The 27,351-nt window shown below is 38.7% G+C and overlaps 1 protein-coding gene across 1 annotated transcript in view; it reads left to right on the top strand.

Annotated features, from left to right (window-relative positions):
• Window positions 1–26,565, top strand: part of LOC139725415 (protein lin-9 homolog) — a 37,593-nt gene extending 11,028 nt beyond the window's left edge. Inside the window, exons 6-14 of the mRNA XM_071636490.1 lie at window positions 865–1,028; window positions 2,957–3,090; window positions 3,524–3,606; window positions 4,505–4,640; window positions 5,729–5,809; window positions 7,047–7,172; window positions 22,786–22,965; window positions 24,621–24,715; window positions 26,026–26,565. Coding sequence (XP_071492591.1) covers window positions 865–1,028; window positions 2,957–3,090; window positions 3,524–3,606; window positions 4,505–4,640; window positions 5,729–5,809; window positions 7,047–7,172; window positions 22,786–22,965; window positions 24,621–24,715; window positions 26,026–26,128 — 1,102 coding nt within the window. The 3' untranslated portion in view covers window positions 26,129–26,565. The remainder of the gene's footprint in view (window positions 1–864; window positions 1,029–2,956; window positions 3,091–3,523; window positions 3,607–4,504; window positions 4,641–5,728; window positions 5,810–7,046; window positions 7,173–22,785; window positions 22,966–24,620; window positions 24,716–26,025) is intronic.
• The last annotated feature ends 786 nt before the right edge of the window (window positions 26,566–27,351 follow it).

The raw sequence follows: 27,351 nt of genomic DNA, 5'->3' as shown, positions 1-27,351 counted from the left end.
TAAGGGACCAGAGTTTTAAATATCTACATCCCAGTCTTTGGTCTAGGCACATGGACTTCACCCAGTGAAGACTAGTGCAAGTAGCTGCCTTCTCATAACTGGGAAATGCTAATTCTCACTGACCAGCTAAAATTATGCTTGTGTCCCTCCTGTTACGTGTGTACTTGGTATAGAACTACCAATGTCACTTTAAAAATGTGTAGTGTGACTCTGCAGAATGCTCCATGAAAAAAGATTGATATATCTGACTGTCCTGACAAGCAAATATAAAGACTAATTAGAGTTGCAAATTATTTTTGCCAATATGGATTTACGTTGTACACAACAGAGCTGCCAAGTCTCCCTGATTCTGCAGGAGTCTCCATGAAAATGTCAAAATCTCTTCATGTCTGAATTAGAGAATGTCAAAATCTCCCTGATTTTGGAATTATTTTTGCCCATTGAAATGCGTGTAACACACAGATATCTCCCTGACTGCTGTGTGTAATCTCCCTGATTTGGATGCGGGAATGTTGGCAGACCTGACACAAGTATTTTCTAGTTTGGTGTATTGCGCCTTCATTAATCTGTGAAATTAGCGTCCTGTTTAGCTACATTTATGTGGCAGATGAGCATGCTTCTTAGCAGTAGGCTCAAATCATTTTGATTAATGGTTCTTGTGTCAAGTTACTTCAGGTGCAACAGAGTGACACATTGCCTTTATCTGCTTTAAGCTGTTTTTGTTGCAAATGATTGACAAAATGCCCTTCATCTACAACTCGTACACTTTATAAGCAGTGCTTATTCATGCCAATGAACGGCAAATTTGTCAATCAATTTCCAGACTCAAAAAGCTCTTGTTTTGCCTCTTCTCTCCCGGGCCAGGTGTTCACCAGCGTTCTTTGAGGAGGAGCGGGCTGCGCTGGAGGACCGTCGGCAGAAGGTTCGGATGCTGCAGCACCGGAAGGGTCAAGAGCTGGACGAGAGTGAGGTCAAGGACCTGCCGGACGAGATTCCCATCCCGCTCTGTATTGGGACAAAGGTCACAGGTAAAACTTCCTCCCCCACACCTCCTCCTCAGTCACCAAAGAGCTATGATATATGATAACAATATGTGACCCTGCGTCACAAAACCAACAAAAAGTCGCCAGACAGGAATTTTTAGTTCAGGGCAGATTCTGTAAGAGCAGACTTTAAACTTTAAAATGATGTATAACTCCATTCAAATGGACTCTCCTAACCTACAATCTGTATCCTAATATTGGAGAGAAAGCACGCACTGTAAAGTATGAACTGAGAAAAGAGGCTCTGAAGTACGGAGTCTATTCAAGTGCTTTAATCTTTACCAAACTATGCTAGTTGTGTGATGAATGGAACAAAAAACAGGATGTTAACCACTGGAGCAACAACAATGAAGGGATTATCAGATTAACCCTAACTAGGCCGGGGGGGGGGGGGGGGGGGGGGCTACGAGGCCCCCCCCCCCTTGACGTTTCGTGCGATGTATCGCTAACTCGAAAAGCTATCGCCGCGACGTTTCATGACTTTTTTCTTTCGAGTCTCCCGCATCTTTTGACACCAAATTTGCGATGCCCGGGCGCGCGGTTCCGAAGTTGCGCATAAATATGTACGTGCATGTCAGACCAAAAATTGCTCAAAAACGTGAATTCGTGTACAATTTCAATGCATACTGTGCTTACAAGCAAATGTCATAAAAGTATGATTATTTGGGGGTTTTATTGATTAAAATCAATTAATAACATATTTTCCTGTTCAGAACAATGTCGCGGACAAGTTTCATCGAAAAAACAATGAAAAACATAAAGTCAAAAAATAAAGAAATACATACGAAATTTAAAAAAACAATAGAATACTTAAGAAATTTTTTCTGATGGCACAATTTTTTTCACTTATATTTGCTCAGGACACTAAAAAGAATATTTACACAAAAAATGTGCTCATTTTGAGTTTTATTTAGTGATTTATACCAAATTGTTTAATTTCATGCATCATTATGCATAAATTAGCATAACTTAACATAAATGATATTTTTTTTCAATTTAACTTCGTATTACTTTAGATTACATCATAGGCAATGTGTGTGCCAATTTTCGTCGCGATCGCGTGGTCGATGGCCGAGATCTGAAGGGGGGGCCTGGGAGGCCCCCCCCCCCCCCCCCGGCTCTATGATCTACCTAAATAGCCCAGCCTAGTTAGGGTTAAGCTGAAATTGAGCATACTTTATTAACACATTCTGTTGATACCAGTAGCACCATTCTTTCCAAAGTTATTAGAGTAGAAAGTGAAGAATATGGACAGCATGTTTAAGAAATGAAACAGGGACTCTAAAGACACACCTAATCATACTGTTCTACCAAAAAAGTGTTCAAGAAAAACTGCTAAAAGCACAATTTTCTGTTTGTTTCATGGTCCCAAACTTAGTATACTGTAGCAGAAGACTTGCTCTTTCAGCAAATATGAAGAACTCAAGATTGACTGGGTTGACCCATTTCACCTATTTTCAGTCCTCGCACAAAATCAGTGAATGCGACTTTTTGTTGGTTTTGTGATGCACGATCACATATAATAACATACGAGCAACCGAGGAGCGGTCAAATCCAAGAGGGCGTACTCTCGTATAAGCTCAAAAGTTCAAATACCCACTGAAAAAATGTCAGCCCACCATTACTGAGTGGGTAACTAAGCACAGAATGTTAAGGGGGAGGCGGGCCTCCGAGGGCTCCCCTCCCTCCGCCCTAGAATGGAGTTAATCTGTTTTACTTTATCAGCTATATAGCCATAGAACCTATTGACACCTGCTCGAGTATACTCGGGGCTAATCTTCAGCGGGTAAATGGCTTATGTTTTGAAGAATGTTATGAATGAAGAATTTGTTGGAGCTCTGATGTGCTGCATTTTTCATTTAAATTCAGAAAATATGAATGTTGATGGATGTATTTCATGGATTTATCAACAGCCCGAGTTCGAAGCCCCACTGACGGTCTGTTTACTGGTCAGATTGATGCTTTGGACCCTGTGGACGCATCCTATCGAGTGACCTTTGACCGGCAGCAGTTTGGCACAAAATCTGTCCCGGACACGGAAGTACTTGTGAGTATTCAGTTTAATTATGAAATGATTGGTCAAGAGAGCTATGTACTTATTTTTTTTTTCAGTGCTTGATGCAAATTCAACTTCAGTATTTAGAAAGAATGGGAGGTTTTGTATGATGGGATATTTTTCATGCTTTACCAATTTCAGTATTACAGCATCACTTGTTTATAGCTTTGCAGATAAGATATTGTTGTATATATTCTGATATATCCAGCAAACATTTGCCTGTTCTTACTTTCATGCTTGTCCGTTGGAGCACAAAATATGCAAAAATGTCTGTATTTGTAATATGTGATACATACAGAGTCAAAAATATATATTTTATAGAGACTTTGCGTTAACCATAATGAAGAAAAAACAAATATTTAAGATGCTGAGCAGTGTTATTACAATTCTCACTAATTTTTTTATTGTAATGATTTTCATACAGAGCACTGAAGTACAAGAGACAGTGCCACTATCGTCCTTCTTGCAGAAACACAGACCCAGACCCACATTCTTCACCCCTCGCAGGTGAGTTACTGCTTTTTGCCACCAAAATGAAAATGGTATTGTTACATCATTTAATCAGTGTTGCATTCGATGTCAGTATGTAAACATATGTAGCAATGACAGTATTGCTTCCTGTTGTATATTTACACATTCAATGTCTTGATTCGCAAAACAACTTTTCAAGAACATATTGCTCTAACATTTTGTTTCAAATTTTGAGAAATTGAATAGAAAAAAATGCAAGAGAAATCACATAAAAATAAAGTATTTTGTAATGTGTTAATGTACATTCTACACATGGAGTGACCTTTTGATAACAGCAAAAAAAGAAAAAAAAAAGATATAGATCACAACAGAATATGTATGAAGCAGATTTCCAAATGGACAATAGACACATTAGTTCAATAAAGTGGGATTCAGATCAATTCAGTTAATTGTAATTACAGGGACTGTACAGTACTGGTTGAAGTGAGGATTCAGGTTTATAACATTTGTTGGTGAGATAATGAGAAACCTCTTATGAATTATGAAAGAACATGTAATTTCAAGGAAGATTCTATGTTTATTTGGTGAAAATTAGCCTTGAAATGGCTGAGACATCCAAAGAGTGATCTTAATAAAATTGACAGGCCACGACTTTTATTAGGATCTCCTTGCTTTACCTTTTTTTTAGATATCTCAGTCATTTCAAAACCGATTGTCATCAAACTTTTGATTCCCCTTAGAATTGTATGCTCTTTAATATTTCATAGAGTGGTTTCTAAATATCTCGCAAGCCGTTACAAGCTGAATCCTCACCTCACCCAGTACTGTACAGTCCCTTTAAACTCATTTCATATCAATGAAAACAAGTCAGGGCAGACTCATCCACTATTTCAATCCTGAAGTCAGCAACCTGTGCCCCCTTCTCTCCTAACAGAACCGGTCCTGGCGGGATGCTGTCACCTGGCCTGGAGCACGACCCCATGTTGGGACTCTCCCCACTCAGGGGCAAACTTCAGGGTGGGGAGGAACAGACCCTGGGGGGATTCCCCGTCTCCTTCCTTATCCATGTGGTAAGTATCAATTATTTGTCATACTTCTTTCCTTTCCCCGGACCAAAAATTCTCCTCTTCCCCTTCCACCCTCCTTCTCCTCCCCATCTCCTCCCTTCTTCCTTCGTCCTCCTCCTCTTCTTCCCCCTCCTCTTTCTTCCTCCTCTTTCTCCTCTCCCCTCCTCCCCTCTGCCCCTTTCTTTCCCTCCCCCTTCTCCTCCTTCTCCTCCCCCACCTCCTCCTCCTCCCCTCCTCTTCCTCCTCCCCTCCTCCCCTTCTCCTTCATCTCCTCTCCCTCCTCCTCCCTTCCCTCCTTCCCCTTCCCTTCTCCTTCTTCTTCCTATCCTATGTATCTCCATCTTTACATTCCCATTCTCCTCTTCCTCCTCCCCTCCACTCCCTTTCTCTCTCATCTCCTCTTCCCTCCTGCCCTTCCCCTTCCCCTTTCCCCTTCTCCTTCTTCCTATCCCTTCTCTTCCTCCTCCTTTCAATTCCCCTTCTCCTCCTTCTCCTTCCCCTCCTCTTCCTCCTCTCCCCTCTCCCTTCTCCTTCATCTCCTCTCCCTCCTCCTCCCTTTCCCCTTCCCCTCCTCCCCCTTCCCTTCATCTTCCTTCTCTTCCTATCCCTTCTCTTCCTCCTCCTCCTCCTTTTCCCCTCCTTTAATACCCTTCTCCTTTTGCTCCTATCCCTCCTTTTCCTCGTGCCCTTCCCCTGCCTCACTTTTCTCCTCCCATTCCTCCTTCGCATCTTCCCCCTCTTCCTCCCCTCCTCCTCCTCCTTCCCTTCGTCCCCCTTCTCCCCCTCCATCTCTTACCCCGATCAGTGATACTACTTGAAGAGTAGAGCTTGTTTTCTCGACACCAGAATATCCTGCAAAGTACAGCGTTGTGTGAGTGGTAGAACAAGTAGTGTCAGTGTCAGTGTCAATATCATTGTCAGTTAAGGATCATGGCAAGGATGAGGGTGACTGTTAGTGTTACAATGAGTGTTTGTGTAAATCTCAGAACAGATGTCACTTTATGTGGAAGCATCAACTATAGATTGCAAGACTTCATAGCAAGTATGTCATTCATAATTTTTTTTTGCTTTTTGCTTTTCCTTTGTTGCAGACAAAGTTGTCTAAAATCCTCGGCTACAAGAAAGACTTGATTCAACAACTGAAGGAGATGAACACAGAAGCAGAAAGAATGGTAAGCAAACCAGCAATCAGTTGACCTTGATGTATTTTATTCTAAATATTGAAGCATCCCTCTTTTCTATACATTCATCAAAAGATTCGCTACATCTAATGTGAGGTTATAATTATACGACATTGATTGTCATTTTATTGGTACTTTCCCCTAAACTTGCATCAATGGGAAGAGTTGGCCATGATCAAAGCTGGCAATTCTCCCTGATTTGCCAGGAGGTATCCTGCACTGAATTCTTTACATGTCCTGGAAAGAGAATATGAAATCCTCCCTGATAAGGAATTTATTACCTCCGCCAAGGGGGGAGGTTATGTTTTCGTTATCGTTGGTTTGTTTGTTAATTAGTTGGTTGGTTCGTTCATTCGTTTGTTTGTCCGTGTGCAAAATAACTAAAAAAGTAGTGAACGGATTGTGATGAAACTTGCAGGAAAGGTTTAGAATGACACAAGTAACAAACGATTAACTTTTGGTAGTGATCTGAGAATTTTTAGGGAATTTATGAAGGATTTTTGATATTTTGGCTGTTAGGGTCAATGAAAGAGGGAGTTCCGGCTGCGCGTATTTGAGGTTTGCTTGCACGCACTAAAGTGCATGCTCTAGTTTCTGCTAGGGTGAGGCGCGCTGTGCAGCTGAGGGTTTATGACGTAACAAAGGCTTCTATATTGGGAAATCAGGCGGCTTTCAGCACACAATGCAGTACGTATGGGTGGAAATCACTGATCTCAAACAAGATCAGTGCGGTTGGAAATGAGCTGCATGCTTGGCGGAGGTCTGCGCTCTCAGAGTGCTTTTCTAGTTTCTTCCTGTTGTGATGCATGTAAGTCGCAGGTAATATCGACTTCGCATATCTAAAAGTCAAGTTGCACAAGTTGAAAAATTGGCTAAGTCAGAGAAAAGTACCAACCAAGATGGATATAACTATGTGTGTAATAATTCCATTGTGTAATTTGATATTCGTGGAAGTTGGAAGGATTTATTTTCTGTGATCCCGGATGCGATGTAGGTGAGGTTTATTTTATCACCTATATTATCTTTTTGAATCTACATGATTTTGATGTCTTTGTGTTGACAACCCTGTAATTGTGTCATCGCGATTCCATGTAAATATGCACTTGTTACTATGTGCAACCTGATCAGAAACATGATGTACAGTTCATTGCTGAATTAAAAGTTGAGTTTTGGTATGCAAATAAGTATGTCTATTATATCTGCGATTGATGCTTACTTTGTGCTGTAGAAATCGATAGGACAGCCGTTCACAGAAGATTTCCAGCAGAGATACGCCGTCATCGTCTTACAGGTCGACCGCCTCAACAAGGATTTGAACAAATATCTGCAGGGAGTCCAGAAATACTGTCAAGAGGTAATGTATGGATGGAAAAAATTATTTTACTCTTTGTGTGCCGTGGCTTAAACTCTTTATGAGGCACATTGGGTGATTTCACGATCGGTGCTAGTGCTAGTGCTATCTCAGCACTAGCACTGGCGATAAAACTGAATTTGAAATCACGTGGGTGTTGAGAGTTATCCTCAAAATTATGACGTATTTCCGGTAGTTGGTGCTGGGCTAGGTGTTGAATTTCGTCTGCTGAACCGAGCTCAGCCGTCTGTGTTAGCGATTTACGTGTTTTTCCCTATTGACTAACACTAGCCCTAGGGATTATCATTTTCGTCATTTCAAGTTCGGTGCTGGTGTTAGCGTAGCTTTGCGAGACCCATATTTACGTCCGTAAGTAGATGCTCGTTTTACATGCAAAGTCTATGCTAATTCAGTGGTCGCCCACGTAAATGTAAACAAACACTCTAGACATGGCTAATGGAGCAAAATTATGATAGTTGTATTTTGAGGAATGGATGAAATTAGCGACATTTTAATCCGTCTTTCTCATTACGTGTCTTAAACTAAGCAGTTTTGGCTACATCATTTAATATTTGACTGTAATCACGCGCCATCATTTTTTTGTCACCCTATTCCCGCGGACTTAACGGTGGTGCAATTCCAACACCTTACGTGTTGGTGATCAATAATTTTGATCGGTATCGCCTCGTTAATCTGACCGTCGGTGTTGGAGCTCAATTTAACGCTGTTATTTGAGGGCTAGCACTAGCACGGAATTTGAAATCACCCATTGTGCAAATGATGCACAGGTCTGAGTGCTTTAGATGGAATTGTGTGCATAAGATGACCATTGAATCGTTTTACTCACATTGCAAAACTGAAGGATTTAGACAAGATTCCACAGTTGCCACATGCACACTATATCTCATCATTCATGGAAAGACATGTGCATCATCTGGTAGTAGAACAATGGACAAATTTTAGACAGAAATCTATCTATAATCATATGTCCGATAGCACCAACTGATGCATGTCAAATTTAATGGATGAATTTCATTTTTGCTTGCCACAGGTGCATGGCTAGTTGTGCCTTGCATCCAGGAATTCCAGCCATGCATGCGATATGTACTGGAATCCAGTATGCACGCTTTGCTGGCCAATAAGCATCTCTGGCCAATAAGCAACTCTATACTGAATGTGCAAATGCTGTAAGTGCATAGTAACACGTTTGCAAAGGCTATTGTCAATGAGCAGGCTTTTAAGTGGCCCTACTTTTCCTACTTTTTCCTACTTTTTTACTGCTGTCCCTACTTTTCCTACTTTTTTGCTCAAAATCCTACTTTTTCCTACTTTTTTGGTGAAAAACCCCGCAAAAAAAAAAAAAAGAATGTGCAAGGCTACTTGAATAGCTGATATTCAGAAATGCTGAGTAGACTCTAGTTGCAGATTCTTACTGGTGGGGAGAGCCTCTTCAGCATGAAAGAGGGATAACACACACCAATCAACCACAAGACTGCTGCCAGCCTCAGCTTTTGCTCCTGTGCAGATGTGATTGATCCCACTGATATTGCAGCCTAGGACTTGGAGCAGTGCTCAACCAGCTCTCATCATTGCTCAAAATTACCAGGCTCTCCAAAGGAGCAAAAGTGAGGCTGAGGCAGCAGGGTTGTGAGTACAAATTAAGATTTACATGTAGCATCAAGAGTTCTGGTGAGTATCAACGAAAACTACTCCAAAAAGCCTGCACGTGTCCTGATTTATTCCTACTTTTTTTTCTTTAATGCCCTGGTTTTTCACTCTCATGTCCTACTTTTTCCTACTTTTTTAGAGATTTTGTTCCTACTGTATTCCTACTTTTTTACATTATCCCGCTTGAAAGCCTGTAATGAGGCAATGTGTGGCCAGTACACAATAAAAAAGAACACATGCACACACACACACACACACACAGAGCTTTTAACCAATGAGATTGAAGAACTTTCTCTCTCCTTTCAGTAATATTCTGAGACCACTGCCCTTGAATATTTTTGGAAAACGCTCTATTTTTTAAAGCCATGTAACTGTTTATAGAAGTTTTAATGCTAGAAAGGCCAAAATGCAAAGTTGTAGAGAAAATTGCAAGTAGCTTTTCTGTGATGTAAATGCTATTAGGTGTCAGGGATATAATGGCCCACCACACTTTCAGTGTAATATATATGTGGCCTAAAATGTGACGTATTTGTCGGTCTGTTCATAATTGTGCATTTGAGCATAATGCACGAACATGGCAAACCGTGAGCGGAGGCAGATGTTCAAATATGGCACACAAAGAGGTAGACATGCTAGAAATTAAATTTGTCAAATGACGGGATAACATATTAAATTCATTACCAGACAATACATACACAAAGTAAACGTATACTTTAATACACACACTGCTCCCATTGTGAGAGATTGTGCTTAGGTGTACTAATATATCGCAAACATAGCCATACTTCCACATACAAATGTCTCAAAATACTCACTGCATGGACAAATTCTGCAACTACATATAATACTATATTTTAAAATATATGTTGATGTTATATCAACATTTATTTTACAATTTCAGATTTATTTATACAATTTTGCAATTGGTTGAATTTATGATTGAGAATGACAATGGAAGAATTAGAATAAAAAATCTTTTTTAAGAAGCGAAGTCACTGATTTGCTCAGCCAAGAGACGTTACTCTGCAAGATGGGGAGGAATTGTTAAAGGGGGTTTCTCACTGAGCGGTGAATGTTTGCGAACGTAGCATATTCTAGGGAATTTTAGGTTTCACCAGGGTTTATAAACAATTTTTCTCGTCGCAAAGAAATTTTGAACATGTTCAAAATTGCTTTACGATGAGAAGAACTGTTTGCAACAATGAAAACTGTTTGTGAATGTAATTGCTATTGCTTGCAAATTGAATTGCAACCGTTAATGAACCTTAAAATTCCCTAGAATTCGCTACGCTCATAAACATTCGCAGCTCAGTGAGATACCCTCTTATGGACTTCACTAATTTTGAAAACATCACTGGTCTCACTACAGATTGTAGGTGGCAAGCATAAAACCTCTGCAAAATATTTCAGCGTACAGTAGCCAGGGCTCCACACTAACTTTTATTTTCGGTGGCCCAAAGGAAAACATCCGACCTTTTTTGGTGGCCCGATCAGGCCACCAAATACTTCATTTCTGAAATTTTGGTGGCATTTTGGTTGCATTTTTGGTGGCCCCGGGCCACCGGGCCACCGTTAGTGTCGAGCCCTGGTAGCTATAGGAGGTGACATACGGCACTGTTTACTTGTGAGACATTTAATGAATATCAATCTTTCTGTGCCAGGGACTTTAATATAAAAGAGAGTTTGTACAATGCTATGTTGTTTCTGTGCTAAATGGCACTCAAAGCATACAAAAGGGTTAACAGCTGCTTAGGGAGGAGAAATATATATCACAGATGTCAAGTGGAATATCGCGTCATGAACAGCTTTTAGCTTGAAGAGAGTGAATCGATGCATTCATGAAATTAATAAATTATAATAATTATGCAAATAATGCAGAAGAGAAAGTACATTTATAATGAAGATGCAGCACACTCCAGGGTATTTTGGTGCAATGTACACAACATTGTGAATACTCAATACCCGATATTGGAATGTGTCTTATCTAACATCACGACCTTAAACATGTGCATTATTTGTTTTATAAAATGGGTCTGTGCACTATGGCATCAGCTTGTAAAACTTTGCATTTTGATGCAATGGGGCTGCTCTGTGATAGGCCGTGCAGACAACTGTGAATCAAGGTGATTTTGCAGGTTCTTATCGTAAGCACGGCCTTTTGCCTGGAGCAGTCAGTAATCTGCCGTAGGATAATAGGCAAAGCAGTTTTGGATTTTTCCTGCACATTTTTTTGCACTCCCCTGCATTAGTGAAAAAACATAAATTGAGCACACATGATTCACTTTAGCACTTCTAATTGGCTACATGTTTTAAAACCCATATTACAATCAACACATAAACAAAGTATGTTCAGAGGTAAGATATTGATGTGCTTACGAGATGAGTGCGTACAGGTGTGGTCAAAGGAAATATACCAGTAGGCTAACAAACCTTACACATGATGGGAATGTGCTGCTGTACAGGTAAGATTTAACATACATTTGTACTATCTATCATCATGTTTGTTTGTTTGCGTGTGAATGTGGGTGTGTGTACATGTACACATATTTGATTTTTTTTTTCTGTGAAATGCTTCAGAAATGATTTTGTTTTACTTGACTGCTGATGAAGCCTTGAATGTTTTTTAATATATGAAAGCAAGTACCCACGGTGACTGATGGCGTTAAGTCTCCTAGGCAATGAGGATAAAGTAGCTAGAAGACTTGAACCTGGAACCTCATAATTAACAGTTCAGTCTTATCCACTGAGCCACAAGGACTCCTTGTGTTTGCATTTTCCAGTGAAAAAGGTCAAGTTGATGATTTTTACCAGCCATCACAGGGGTCGCACTTAACTTTTTTTTTAACTAGCCAGGCGGACTACTTAGAATCAATTTTGACACTGAAGCAATATTTTGGCTAGCCAGACGGACTAGTAACTTCAGAATTTTATGATTTTTAGCTAGTCCGATGTGATTTCGGGTGGCCAATGGCCAGCGGACCATCGCCAATTTCGAACCATGCATCACTTCAAGGGACATTCCAGACGATTTTCATAATTTCACATCATGTAGTACATAAATCGACAACTCCATGTACAGATTTGTGGAATTTATTGTTGTTCTTTAGCAGAGAAACAATACTTTGAAGAACCTTAAACAAATTACGCTGAACAAGGGTGATGACATAGGAAGTTCACATAATTATTTCAGAAATGTAGCAGTGTAATTCCATTACAATACCGCTTGCTTGCCAGTTCACCTGTGCATAATCTATGCATGCCTTCTTCTTTTGTTCTGTTTCCTTGAGCGCCAACTCATGCATTCTTATGGTGACTCTGCCATGTCATCATCCTTGTTCATTGCAATTCTAAATTTTGAAAATATTCTTATTCTTCATCCAAATTATCACAAATTCTGAAAGTCTATCCTCAGTATAACTAATTTATAGTTGTTCAAATGAAAAAATCTGAGAATCATCCGGTGGTCTCCTTTAAATACTGATTGTATGTAGTGTTGTAATAACCAGAAATTATGATATGGAGGCAAACAATATCAAAACATTGCAATAGATTAGAGTAGTAATAAGAAGAAAAGTTATACAAAATTGACACTGTAACAAGGACAATATACTTTTTGCAGCAAACAAGACCCAAATATAAATGTGGATTGAGTGAAAGCAGCAACATTACTGTAAAAGCTGTTAGTTGAACCTCTCGTATCCGGACAAGTCGGGACCGGGGCTCATTCGGATAAGGGATTTGGCGGGATACGGGAGACTCAATGCTTTATACATGTACATAAAGTACTGATGTAGCCCATTGTAGTACCACATGTAGTAATGTGTATACTGCAACCTTTTCATTGTTACATTTGGGGATGTTTGGGGATGTTAAAATGTCTGAAGGTAAGCAATTTGGAAGGAAATTTGATGTAATGTATGTTAATCATGTTGGAAGTAATATGTAATTCCTGTGTGTTTGGAGTTCTCAAGGAGTTGGGAATCCCCCTTTCCTCCCGTAATTATTACAACAACAAAAAATCACGGCGAGATTGTGTCCGTATAATAGAGAGATCCGGGTAAAGGGAGGCCGGATAAGAGAGGTTCAACTGTATTGGCAAATGAGGTGGTTAAAGACATTGTTTGTTTGGACACCAAGGCTATCCTAAGTGCACTAATGCCTGTTTGCTCTTGATGAAAGTTTGTGTGAATTCTTCAAATGTTTGGTCCAGTAGTGATTTGTGAAATTTACAGAAATTAAACCACACAAAGATTAACAGCTTTGAGAGTAGTAGAACACATCAGTGAAAGTTTGAGGAAAATTAGACAATTGAGTCAAAAGTTTTAATGCCATCATGATCATTTGTGGATAGGGAGACAACTACCCTTCATGTCATTATATGGACAACAATTTGGAAAAAAAGTATAAAGAAAATTCAACATATTCTCACATTATTAGCATAATGAAACAATACTTGACTTAAATACTTCTTTCAGAAAGCAGGAGGAATGATAACACTCTAAACTTATTACAGTAACAAGTCAGTGGAATGTGTACTTTCATGAAAAATTAAAATTTGTTGAATTCCCATCATATACAGTGTACAACTGTATATATTATTTTTTTTTTACATTTATTTTCTATGATGACATCAAGAACTGTATTAGTCTCCTTTATCTTGCTATGACGGCCCTGAAATTCTAAAAATTTATAACCTTTGAATCTATTAACAGATTTTCCTCAAATTTTCGCTGATTTGTTTTACTTATTGCTGCTTTGACTCAGTCCACATTTATGTATAGTTGGATTTTGGTTTCCTCAAATCTGAAATAAACATGTCACTCACACTTATCATATGCATTGAAAGATCTAGAAATGCGTCTCCTGCTTTAGACCATTTTTACAAAATCTCCTGCTCTACTGGTATGCTTCGTGTAGCTTTGTATGTCTCCCGCTCAAGATGCATTCTCTCTGGCGTAACATTTAGTTTTTTCTTCATATAACTTTAGTTTTGTCATATATGTTAAAAAATGAGGCTATTAGGTAGCAAAAGAGAGCATCGTAAACCATACAGCTGGATCACGGAAGCAAGGACAATGGATTACTAGACCCCTGTGGTCAGAGTCTCCAGATCTCGACAAGAAATCCTCCAGTTTAAGAGATTCTTGGGGTTGGAGTCTCTTTTAGAACCAGCAAGCAGCACCGAACTGCACTCAGTCTGTCTAAGGACAGAGATATGTGTTGGATCTAAAGGTCTGCAAAATAAAGAACATTGAACGACGGTGAAGAATCAAGGGGGAAATGTGTGAAAAAAAAATAAGGAAGGCATGGCTCTTTAGAAATCTATATTTCAAGATACTGTGGGTTGTGGTGATGATGTTGAAAGTAAAGTAGAGGCGAGTGAGATTCATCCATGGAATTCGTGCCCCTCCAGTTTTAGCATAGCCAGAAAAGCCCGGCCTGATGAGGGTTAAACTACTATGAGGTTTTTTCATTTCAATAGCTACTGTGAAACCACAAATGTTTGCATTCATGAGCAAAACTTACAAATTTTGCGAGAAGCCAAGACTTGTGAAAGTATGAAAGTATGAGTGTATTGATTGCCAAAGGTAATTCATGAAAGTTTCATTTCATGATTGTTTCTGATTTTACAGTATCATCCAACTATGTGTAGTCATATTATTCTGTATCATGTACTGTGTGAGTGCTTGGACACCACTGACTACATCTAAGAATTGACAATGTCCAGGGGCATTTCTTGAATGATGCACTCTCTGTTCTATTGCTGTACTCCACATTCACTGAATTGACTACTTGCGAGAATGTCAGGAGGTCGTGTTCACACAACATGCACACACACACACATACACACACACACACACACACACACACACACACACACAAATATACTCTCTGTAAAGTAGTGTATACAGTATTTCATATCAAATTTCTTTTCTTTGTAGGGAAAGTAAATCATTGACCTCTAGCATATTTGCTTCTTCTCTCTGTTTTATAAAATGGCTGAGTGGCCTGGAACACAATATCAGATTGTTTTGTTGTTTAGTTTGTTTGTTGCCTTATCTTTTAATTTAAATTTGTGTGCTTAGTAGTAGTCATTTTTTAACATTTATAAAATACACTTTTATTACTTCAAAGAGGATAAAGAAATAACTCCATAAATTGTTCATGCTGTGCACCAAGTTATTTTAATTCACAATTCCTTTTTTTTTCACAGACTGAAATATAAATAGTTATATAATCTGTTTACATGACAGATACCAATTTATTTTAATTTCTTCTTAAATTATTTGTCTATTAAATGTGCTCCAGCTTGCAACATATTACCTAGTTTGAAATGCATGGGGTTTGGAGTTGTGAGTGTAGTTTGTGTGTAGAAAACTGGTAGTTCCTCAAGGCTTCGACCACCCTCGTTTGGTGCAAGAACGTAAACAATGAATAAGAGTTCGTTCATTTTAATAGAAAGGTGCTAGGTAACTTTTTATTTTTATTTTTTTTTACCACTTGACTGGTCAGGCAAGCAGACTTTTAGATGGTTGCAGAGCACTCGCCCAAACATGAATTTTAATTGCCCGAAAAAAAGTTCACAAAATACAAGAAAATTATGTAAATCACTTATAAGTCAAGGACTGAATAGAATACAATCATATGAAAAAACAACACACTTTGATTTGCCTGCTTAAATACAATGGAGGAACAGATTTGGTTCAGTCAGCTAGCTATTGGTGTTACATTGCATTGGGGCTTTTTCACATTCAAGTGTTGGAAAGTTGGTGATGTGAAATTAGAGTGTGTTGCATCACTATTCAAACAGTCATTGTCTTTGGGCTTCTGTATGGTTGACTTTGTGGATTTGAAGGGGGGGGGGGGATGGAAAAAAAAAGTGGCTCCAAAACTTTGTACTTGCCCAATTCCAGCAAGCAGTTTTTTCTTGTTCCAAAATGCTTGCCTGACTTTGTTTTTCACTAGCCTTGGGCAATTTGGCAAGTGTTTTTGTAGCACCTAGCACTTGCGCAGTTTGAGACAGTTTATTCCAGACCTTGGAGCGGATCCTATTCATTAAACGGGTGCTGTTCGTTATTCTGAAACCTTATTTCATTTTTGAATTAACAAACCTTCGGAATAAAGATTCTTTTGGAATAACAGACCTTTAGAATAACAGACCTTCAGAATAATGAACTGTAACCTCATCTGTAAAACACTCTGTCTTTATTCAGGCATGAGCAGACCAATGGATGGTCATGTCCACGTGTGATGGTTTTATGCTTTCCCAAGTAATCATTGCTGCTATGTGATCGAAATTGAAATCTTGTTCTGAGTTCAAGCTCCCTTGTTTAGATGGGAAGTAAAACAAAAAAACAGTAAAAGTTTAATTTAGGTCAGATAAAACATATTGAGAATAATGTGTTTTTTTAGAAACCAGTGAGACAATTTATATAGAGGTTCCATTCTTATTTAATCTATAACATTCTAACTCAATCTAATTTGCATACTGCATGTGCTCAACAATGTGACTGTTCTTCGATAATGCAAAAATGTTTAAAGATGCCATAATTGTGAGCATTTGTGTTTGATGTCGTTTATACTCTCACTGTTTTGCTATGTACAAGAATATGACAGTCAAAGTGAAATAGAGTGAACTTGCATTTGAGTAAATGATGATAAAGATGAACTTCTTTGCAAAATGATAAAATATGGGCACTTGACAAGCACAAGTACGATACTGTAAAAGTGGAAATTTTCGCGGTGTTCAAATTTTCGCACATTTGGCGCAACCAGAAACTAGCGCAAAAATAAAAGCAAGCAAATATTTTTGCTTGCCATAGAAGTATGTGCCTGTGCGTGATGTCTTGATTCCGCGGAATTAAAAACACGCGAAACTCTTCCGACCCGGCTAAACGCGAAATATTAGTCACACGAAAATATCCACTTTTACAGTAATACATCAACGGCGGTCTGTACTTTACTGGAAGAAAAAGAATGTATGTTGGTGAGGAGATCAACTGGACTGTTGTGAAAAAAAATATAGCACACAAATATTTTGGGAAATGATATTTTTTCTTTTGATGAAAAACACCATCTACAAAACTGATAATGGGGAAAGTAAGAATGAAATATATATCCGAGGCCTATTTTTGTATGTTCTTATGTTTGCGTTTGTGTGTATGTGTATTTTATGTAGGCACTTTAGGTTTTTATTTCCATGTTGTGTTTATTATTGGGGGGGGGGGGGGGAGGAAGATAGGAAAAGCAACATGAGGGATTGAGTGCATCATAGAGTCCCACGAACCAGACTATGGTATGCGCATTGTGCTGATAATGGAAACTTTTAAATAGTAATTATTTTCTAAAACACATTCTCCAAATATGATGCCGTTCATAGAGTAGGCTCTAATTTCTTTGTTTCAGCTTTTTATTTTTGATTACCTGCAGGTACCAAGTATAAAGTATTCTATTAGTTGTTTTGACAAAGGAACATAGTCGTTGGTTTTATTTTTTCCTCCTTGAAAGTTGAATGTTTAATACTTCCTCACTCTTTGAATTGTGTGCTGTTTTATGTGCAAGCTCTGTGGGATTATATCGTTCAGGATGCATGCAGTGAATTAGAATACTAGCCATTATTCGCCGTACATGTACATACACAGTACGAGGTAAGTAAGTAATACGGAAAGAATATAATTGAAAGTGAGTAATGATCGAATGTATTTTTTTCCCCAACACGTACATGCTTTGGTCGGTATAAGTGCTTTTTGAATAACGCGCTTACAGTCGACGATAAGACATCGTTCAAGTCCCGCCCCCTGTTCCGTCAGATCGATGAAAATTGGCTTTGTGTTTTGCTAGCTGGCGTTTGTGTTTGCCGTATGTAGTGGTGGGCCGTCGTGCGAGAGTCCACCGCATCGTCTGCGACTCGTACGTAATATGATGACCGTTTCGTGTTTTGAGCTTCAATTTGGCGGGAGATAATGACCATGTCTGTGGATATATTATGGAAGCTGAGTTCCAGTTTCATTCCGAGGTAGCGAATGTTTCAGCTGAGTGCGAAAACGGAGGCAAATCGTGGCAGTCGACGAGCATATCGCGCGACGATTGTCGTGGATATGCCATGGGCCAAGCAGTGAAGAAGCGTTCGCGGAAATCCTCTCGTAAGGACTACCGGCCCGTGAAAATCTCGCGAGCTGAACTCGAGATCGACGAAAATGGCTTCGAATCCGATCAAAGTGACGACTATTCCATTAATGTGGTAATTATCTGATGAAAACGCTCAATTCCGTACGGAAATTTCATATCAGTTGTTCCGTAATTCTCTTTGTATCACAGATTAGCTTGTGCAAATCAACACAAAGCCCGCATGTCGTTGCTGTTCGAGTCGGTCAAGCGTAGTCCCATGTGTTATATTTCATGTTTGTGTGTGTGAACCGAACTCTGATAGTTGAAAGAAATAATGTTATTGTTGGATAATTTTCTATTTGAAAATATATTTGAAATGTATTTTCACACCAGTTGAATAATTGACCCCGTCTAATGGGATTTCCTGTTCTTTACTGCACTAACGACACATTTTTTTTTTTTTTTTTTCTGCCGCTGTCGGACATTAACTGTGCACAGTGCAGTTTATCTTGTGCCGAACAATGCACTGTACTAACGCCTTCGAAATAAACCGGAAACCTGGACGGCGATTTTACGAGCTAAATACCAAATTTCAATATAGGCTTTTCCCTCGATTTACATCGTTCGCTTCCAATGTGTCGAGAAGGATTGTCGTCGACTGCGAAGGATCAGAAGATTCCTTCGAATTTTTTGCGTCGGGTTTTGGATCGAATGTTTTATGCAAATGGCCCTTTAAATTCAAAACGTGGCACCACTGCAAAGGCGCGGTCGACTTCCGCGCGATCCTTTGTGTCGGGAATTATGCCGAGAAATGCTAATTAGGCGCTAGCATCATTCTCGGCCGGCCCTGAAGTAGCCCAATCATAATTTTCCATGTCAAAATTGTAGCTGTTGTTGGTCATGTGATTTTGGATTGGACCAATCAGAATCAAACAAGCTCGCTGCTCGTTCGCGTATTGTCAAATCAGAATCGGATGCATAATTAGTTTCCCTTTGCTACCTGCGCTGCCCTCAACCCCTTCAGCCAATCAGGAAACAGATTCACAATTTGTGCATTTGGGTGATAGCCAATCAAAATTGGTCATGCTCTCCAAATGTGATTGACTCATGAAATAATAATCTCTTCATTCGTGCGTGGACAGCCAACTTTGCATATTTTTTTTTTTCCTTTATGTAGTGGAATGTAGTTTCTTTCGTTCGTTTGGAAAATAGCCAAGAAACCTGTTCTTGCGTCATAATGGATTATGATATGAAATTGGATGAATCACTTAGTAACAGGCATGTTGTAGATGATTTTTTTTCTTTCAAATTTGCACAATTCAAGGTCTGTTTGGGGAAATGAGCGCATATCTTTCAAATTATTATTTTTTTCTCCTGCTTTTTGGCGTGCCTGTCAGGTTATGTGTAATATCTCTGCTGCACAGTGTGTCTGTAAATGCATTGTACTGTTAGCCTAATATTGACAGCTTTGTTGTCATTGTTTTCTTTTTTTTTCATAAAGGCTGATACAGTTGCACCTATTGTTGTAACTTGACTTAACGTACATTATCAGTAACTATATATTTTTTTATTTACTATTTTTTCAATAGTCTACACATTTTCAATTTACTCTTACTGCCCTTCTTCCCCCCCCCAAAAAAAAAAAAAAAACAACAACACCAAAACACACACAAAAAAACAACAAATAAACAAACCAAAAAAAGACCAGTGGAAAAAAAATGGTAAAACAAATAATAGAAATCATTACACACCATAGTTGACTTTTTTCTTTTAATTTTTTATAAACTTGTTAATGATAATGATGGTACATTTTTTTTTTTTGGCATAGTTTCTGTAGAAATATACCCTATAATAAAATAAAGAAGACACAAACTGATTTAACATTCAGCACATTTGAACTAGAAATATGGCATTATGGTGGGAATAATATGAATAAAATTGTAAAAGGAAGTATACTGGAAAACATACTAGACTGTGACTAAGTATAATGCATTTATTTATTATCTGATCGAATATTTTAGGATTGCCTCAACAGCTGTCATGTTCAGGCAATCACTAAATGTAATGGGCTCTGTAGTTTGTAGCTTTGAAATAATGGACTGACTGACTTTTTTTTTTTTGGGGGGGGGGGGGGAGAGACTAGTGGGTAATGTGGCTAAACTCTTTTAAAGCAAGTGGATGAATAAAATCATAGCAGCCTCCATACCAGCAAGGTGCTACATTACTTCTTTTACCACTTGCCCAGTTGGGCAAGCAGATTTTCAAATAGCTGTAGAAAACCTGCCTGAATTTTAATCTAACTTGCCGGAAGAAAGATTCCAAAAATATTTTACAAATTTATAAATCCTAGATAGAAAATTTGCTTGAATGTCAAGGGCTTGATTGAATGCATTCATTAGAATAAGCAGCACACTTTATGCAAGTGATACACATGCTTAAACACACGGGAGTAACAAACTTGGTGTGATTGAATGTTAGTGTTGTATTGCATTAAGGCATCTTTATGTAAGTGTTGGGAAATTGCTGAGGGAAAATAACTGATTTCAAATGTGTTGCATCACTGCGCAGTCATTATCTTTGGGCCTCTGTATGGTTAACTTCGTGAGTTTGAAGGCGGGACAAGTGAAAAACAGAGTGACTTCAAATCTTTGATTGCTTAGGGCAGGTATTTTTGCTCATTGTTACAAATATTTGCTCGGCTTGGAATTCACTTTCCCCAGGCAATCGGGCAAACACTTTTTGCAGCACAATTCTGGCAGGATTAAAGCTGGATATGCAATGCTGTAAGAAAAACCAAAATTCCAAATTTGCATGAATCCACCCGATTTCTCTCAAAAGGCGTTTTCACATCAGCCCGATGTTTCGAAATAGCGTGCTATTTTTCTGACTTGGGAAATTAAAAAATATCTCAAGCTTGGATTTTTATCGGGCTGATGTGAAAACGCCTAAAGAGACTTTCTTTACTTTGTAGACAAAATCTTGTTCTTCACACTTTAAGTGCGCAGCATTCCTGGTCAATCCACAACACTAAGCAGTGGGAACATATTCTGAGGATTGCATGCACACATGCTCGACAAGTATTTTAAGGATTTGTAAACATTGCTTGATAGCCTGGTAAATATCAAATCAAGCCAAGCGGAAAAAGATTCCTTTGAATCATATTCAGGTGGTTGACGTGGGTTAATGTATTTGAATTCATATCCAGCCATAGATTTGTATGGGTCGAAAGTAGCCATGAACATGTAAGTTTAGGTGACTGTAGTTTTTTATGTAGCATCCTGGCCTAAATCCAAGGTACAGTACAGCCAAAGTGTGACGCCAAACCATAAATCATGTCACAAACGTTGAGAGTACAGATACAAGTGCTGCATAATTGTTTAAATGACAGTAGTGCTACATGCATTTTCGAAGCTTGCTTTTGAAAAGTGTCCTAAAGACAACGTGCCTCGGGAATATTGTCCATTATTTTTGTCTTTGATTGCTCAGCAAGAGCTTCAGCATCGTCTTTAGTTACAAATTTAGTACCACATGGTGCTTGTGTAGAAGTATTCACATGCCGGTCTTAGTATTTGTTTATATATCTTCTTATTTGTCCTATTCTGTTTCAATGTTTTAAATAATTTCTTTCCCCTTTTGTTGTCTTCCTGAGATTTCTCTTTGCCTCTCTTATGATGGTAACTCATTTGAAAAAAGATGAACTGCAAATTTTTTTTCTCTTTTTTTTAATTTAAAGTTTGAAGAGGTGTGATGTATACTGTCTAATTCAAATACTGGTTGTATCACTTGGCAATAAAAGCAACTGCGATTGTTCAGTTGAGCTCCAACAATGGCAAACAGCTTCAGTGGAATTTCACATGTGATTGGATGAATGCTGTGCTGCCTTATCATTGCCACGCCTGGTGATAAAAGGGTACATTTAATTGTATTTTAATAGAGACTGCTTCAGAAGTGTATGTTATGGATGGTTGAATAGACATTACTTTTTGAAATTGTTGTCAAGACTGACATTTCATTCATTGGCCACCCTGGGCAAACAAATCTGCTATTGTTCCAATCATTTGTACTCCCTAAGATCTTGACATTAACGTTTAAAACTGTGTGGGAGTGGGACAATGTTTACCACCTTTAGTTGCAAAAAAAGGAATAACGTGTCTGGAACGGGGTTGACAATTTTGGTTAGAAGCGTCTTTGAGCTTCACTGTCAAATGTGTTGAGAGATGTACACAAGTGTGAAAAAAACTAAAATATCATAGGAGAAAGGAAGAGTTTCAAAGATTCTGTCCATATTTTCAAAGAAGTACCTGTATCCATTGGGTTGTTGTTTTAGTGTCTGTCATTTTTTGTTCACGAGGCATCTGCAATCCATAGTTGATGCCTGTAAGTTTAAAGTTGTTTCCCTTATAAACATTTAACAATTTCTTCAAATCAGTCACTATCTCGGATGTCTTATCTAGAATATCAGTAGCCTTGTTATTCTTTTTCCATATTGCAGTCATTGCTGTAAAACCAAACATTCTTGGCTTGAAAATTTTGAAAATTTGAGCCAAGGGCAACTTTTTCGAGCAATGAAAATTTTACTGATATGCCACTGGCTTTCAAGACAAAAACTTCCACATGCATTAATATGTTTATCTTGGCTCCTCGCAAAATACAAAAGTTTCATGCAAGCAAGAATTTATAATTTTACAGAACTAGATGTGTTCAAGCCAGTTCTTGTCCCATTTTATGTTGTATTTAAAGTCAACCCAGCTCGGTACATTGAGCAGGCTTTGCATCAAGTTGTTTAGTAAGGACTAGTCTTCATTCCAGGCTGTCTCTGGTCTTGTTCTCCCCTGTCCAGATTGCCCCTGAACAGGGCCTGCCTCCACTTACCCAGCCCTCGGAGGAGAGGATGCGATGCGAGCAGGAGGCCAGTCAGATGGTGCACGATGCCAACCTTGTTCTGGGAGACCGGTCCATCAAGAGCCCAAGACTGAACGACCTCATCGCTAGCCTTACCTCACTCATGCTGCAAATCAAGGTATGGTTTTTTAACCCGATGAAGACTAGTCCCAAGTATACTTGGGCAGGTGTCTATGGGCAACGTGTGTTTGAGCAAAATCAGCTCATCCTCCATGGGTTAAAGGGGAATTGGACACCAGTCTTTGAGGGAAATTCTCAACCAGTGTAAACTTAGTCTGAAAAGAAAGAGTACCATTTTGCAAGCATAATACTGTAAAAGTGGAAATTTTAGGGGTGTTGAAATTTTTTGCGCATTACGAGCAACCCAAAACTAGCGCAAAAATAAAAGCACGAAATTGTTTTTGCTCGCCATATGTTCCAGAAGTTGATGTCTTCATTCCGTGGAATTAAAAACCCAAAACCTTCTTACCCTGCTGAGCGCAGAAAATTAGGCGCGCAAAATATCCACTTATACGGTACTCCAATTCCACTGTCAGAGAGTTTTTTTTATTGGTCACTCGTCGAGAGCAAAGTTTTTGCTTCTGGCCATTCATCAAATGATAGCCAAAACAGTCTGATGAATCGGACTCACTTGTGTTAACTAACCTGTTAGGCAGTGTCAGACTTGACGGGCATGTTTTGATGAAAGTTACTGTAAAACGAGGAATGTTCGCGTGCATTTTAATTTCGCGAGCGCCAAGATTCGTGAAATGAAAATGCACGCAAAAGTTCTTGTCTACACTACATGCATTGAATGCTGGTGGCAGTTCGCGAAAATTTCATGCCGCAAAAAAGGCCATCAGCACCAATTCGTGAAAAATTCATGCCGCGAATATATCATGTTTTACAGTATAAAGTTTTGAAGTTTTTCTAATTAAAAAAAAAATAATGCTTGAAGCATCAATATGAATACTAGTACATGAATACTGAGTAAAAGGATATCTCATCACCCTCACAATATCTCTTTGATTGTGTTGATGAACACCGAGTGCACGATGACCTACACATCCCAGTGATGCAATTTTCTTTTTACTCTTCCAAACCCTGACAGATATTCTTTCTCTTACTAATGTTGAGGTCTCTTAGATAGTACAAAATTTATTATCCTGCAAGAGTCATATTTTTCATAACTGCAACCATGCATTCAGTGCATTCTAGCAAATTTATTTCAAGAAAGATATTTTTAAATAATAAAACTGATGACGTTGGTGTTTGTGAAATCTTTAATATTATATCTGGAGGTCCTGTTATCATTTGAGTTCGGTTTTGGCTGAATTATAATAGCTTGATACAGTGCACTCCTGTTATCTCAAACACAGGTTAACAAAATTCTGGTCACAACGAAGTGAAAATTCAGCCCACAACATTATCCACTCTTTGTATTTTTATTGTTTATTTGTTTCGGTTATGAAAAAAAAAAATCGATGTAACGAAAGATAACCGCTGGTTTCGAGGACTTCGTTATAATGGGAGTCCACTGTATTTATGCAACTATCAGACTTTTTTTTTTTAAATGCTCCAACTTCATGAACGTCTGTAGGCTTTTCAAAAGATTCAAATATAGAGGGGGAGGAAAAGAAAGACAAACAGACATTTCAAAGCCAGCAAACCAACCAGAAACCATCACACATGTTTGTCTTCTCTCCGCCATGAACTTTGCTTGTTTTGGTCCATTGCTCAAGGAGAACGGCATTTAAAGGTTTTCCCTCTTTGTCGTCTTCTTTTGTCTTGCAGTCTCTGGCCAAAGGTGACATGAATTCCGTCGGCTACAGCTCCCTGAACGAATCCATCGCTGATCTGAAGAGGAAGATTCATCCTTCAAACCTCAAGTGAGTGGTTGCTGTTCAGTCATTCATGCTCAGCATGATATGCAGTTTATTTTTTCTGATGATAGTAAAGTGTATTCATTTGTTATGTTTATAACAAAAGGACATTTAATTTGTGCAGCAACTGTTAAAATACAAGCATAACAAAATTCCTGTCATAACATTATTCAAACTCAGTAGTGTTCTTGATTAAAAATGTGAGTTTTGTTTTTAAACTGGTCCTAAACTCATTAAATTCAAGTACCGGTAGCTGCTTGGCTTACGAACAGAGGAGGATTATTTTACACTTCAGGAATAAAATCGGGTTGGTACGTATAACCAGCAGTGTTAGTAAAAGGGCCTGAGACATTGTCAAACTTTTTTTGGTTGTTCGATTTATTCAAACAAAAACAAACAAAATAGAAATTGAACTTTGCAGATTGACTGGCATTACGATGTGTAAATTTATGCATTATCAGAATGCTATCATATGATCCTTGAGAATTGAGCCGTTTACTCCCAAGGGATATATTAACAAATATCATGCTAATAAAGTGCTTGTGGAGTAGTTTAATTCTGGCACTGTTGTTAATGGGGGGGGGGGGGGGGGAATGAGTGTGGCAAATATGGTCACTAAAATGCATTTCATTATTCATTTCCAACCCTAGTTTCATCAAAGGTTCATAGTTATTCAGTATCAGAGACTTTCCCGGCATACATACATGTACAGTGCACTCCCGTTACAACGAACACGGTTATAACGAAATTTCGTTATAACGAAGTAAATCTTCTGGTCCCAAAATTATCACCATTAAAGTCTATGGTACAAAATTCGCTTATAACGAACAGGGTTATAGCGAAATTTCCGAGCGCCACAGACAAAGAAAAACAAAAGAAATGTGCTCCGTTATAACAAAATGCGAATTGCTTTCGAAAATACGTAGCAGAACAAGGATAGCGTCTCTGCATGAGTGAACGCTTCTCACCACTGTGTGTTCGCTCCTTGTGTCACGCACAGTTTCTGAGGGGAACTTGCGTGTATTATTGTAATACAGTTATCCCATCACATTTCACATAGCTTTCCAGTGTATGAGTATTCAGCAAACAGAATATGATATATATACGTGGTTTCCTTGTTTTCGTTATATATTGTATTTGTTCGGTTATAACGAAATTTCATTATAACGAAAGAAAACTGCCGGCCCCGAGCATTTCGTTATAACGGGAGTGCACTGTACAACTTCAATCCCTCGGCTCAAATTTTCCAGACTGGGTAGATTGTGAAACAGTACCTTTAATAAAATATTATCTGCTGGATCCTCTTCTTACTACAGGTGCTTTCAGAACAACGTGGAGGTACACATCGCCCACATACAGAGTGGTATGAGCCAGATGGGTAACCTACATGCTTTCTCAGAGCGCCACGTACCGTACTGAACGCTGTATTGAAGGTACACAGACTGCCTGGGATTGGAGCAGAGATGGGATTATTCACCAATCTGGTTATTGGATGCTGCACTCCATCTGTAATGTAAATGATGGCTTAATAAATCACGGCTGTCCGGCAAAGTACCTACATGGTACAAACTGGGAAGGCAAGGGAATTAGGTGGTTTGTCTCCTTTGAGGCACAACTAGCCTCAATGAACCCTTTGCATGCTCTGATTGCCAATTGACTGAGAAAACCCCATAGCCCAGGAAACACCATTCAAAGCCCGTGGCACAGAAAGGGTTTAAGGTGGTGTGCCCTCGTCAGCAACATGACGGCCAGGAATGGTAGTCTTCAGAGCAGACCCTGAGGAATTCACAGTGATGGAGGAGAGTTGCTGTTACATCATAAAGACCAGGGGGGTGTTTCATAAAGCTGTTCTTAAAGTTACGCACGACTTAAGAATGACTGGTAATCAGTTCTTGTGCTGAATTATTGAAATTTCTGATAAGTATAGTACGCATCAGAACTGATTATTAGTCGTTCGTATGTTGTTCGTAACTTTAAGAACAGCTTTTTGATTTGATCTTCTCCTCTTTTTTCTTTTGTCGAAGTGAGAATACAAAACTGTTGGTTCGATTACACACACCTTCTTAGTAAGATTATTTGTTGACAGGAAGGAAGGGTGATACGATTATTAAATGTCCTGAACATGAGTTATGTGTAGAGTTACACAACAAATGTTCAAAGGTGATCGGTACAAATATTTTGTACTATAGAGGGCGTCCTTTTCTGCTTAGAGAGGATTGACAACTGCCAAAAACCCAACTGAAACAAAAACAATGAAAACCTATAAAAAAAATATAGATGAAATTTAAAAATAAAAAATATAAAACTAGATAAATTTTTTCTTGACACTTTGAAAATGCAGATATTCATATTCATTCACTTTCATTTGGTTTACTTTGCATTTTGATAGAGGCCATAACAATAGCTTGAACAATCATTTTGTTGTTGTTGTTGTTGTTATGTCGGGTATCTTGTAATATTAGGGATTGGTAAAAAAGAAAAGAATGAATGGGACCTTTAGAATTCCGTGTTACATCAGGGCTGTCTGCTGTATCCGACCTCCTCATAACGAGGTGCACCTGTGTTACTCAAACTGATGATCTCACATAGTAATGTTTCGCACAGTCAACCTTGCTGAAGTCGACCTTCCACAAATCTAATAA

Source organism: Diadema antillarum, unplaced genomic scaffold (genome assembly GCF_040938485.1).
Source record: "Diadema antillarum isolate AM-2024a unplaced genomic scaffold, OU_Dant_1.0 seq00000040_RagTag, whole genome shotgun sequence".
Taxonomy (NCBI): domain Eukaryota; kingdom Metazoa; phylum Echinodermata; class Echinoidea; order Diadematoida; family Diadematidae; genus Diadema; species Diadema antillarum.
This window is presented reverse-complemented; position numbering and strand designations above follow the sequence as displayed.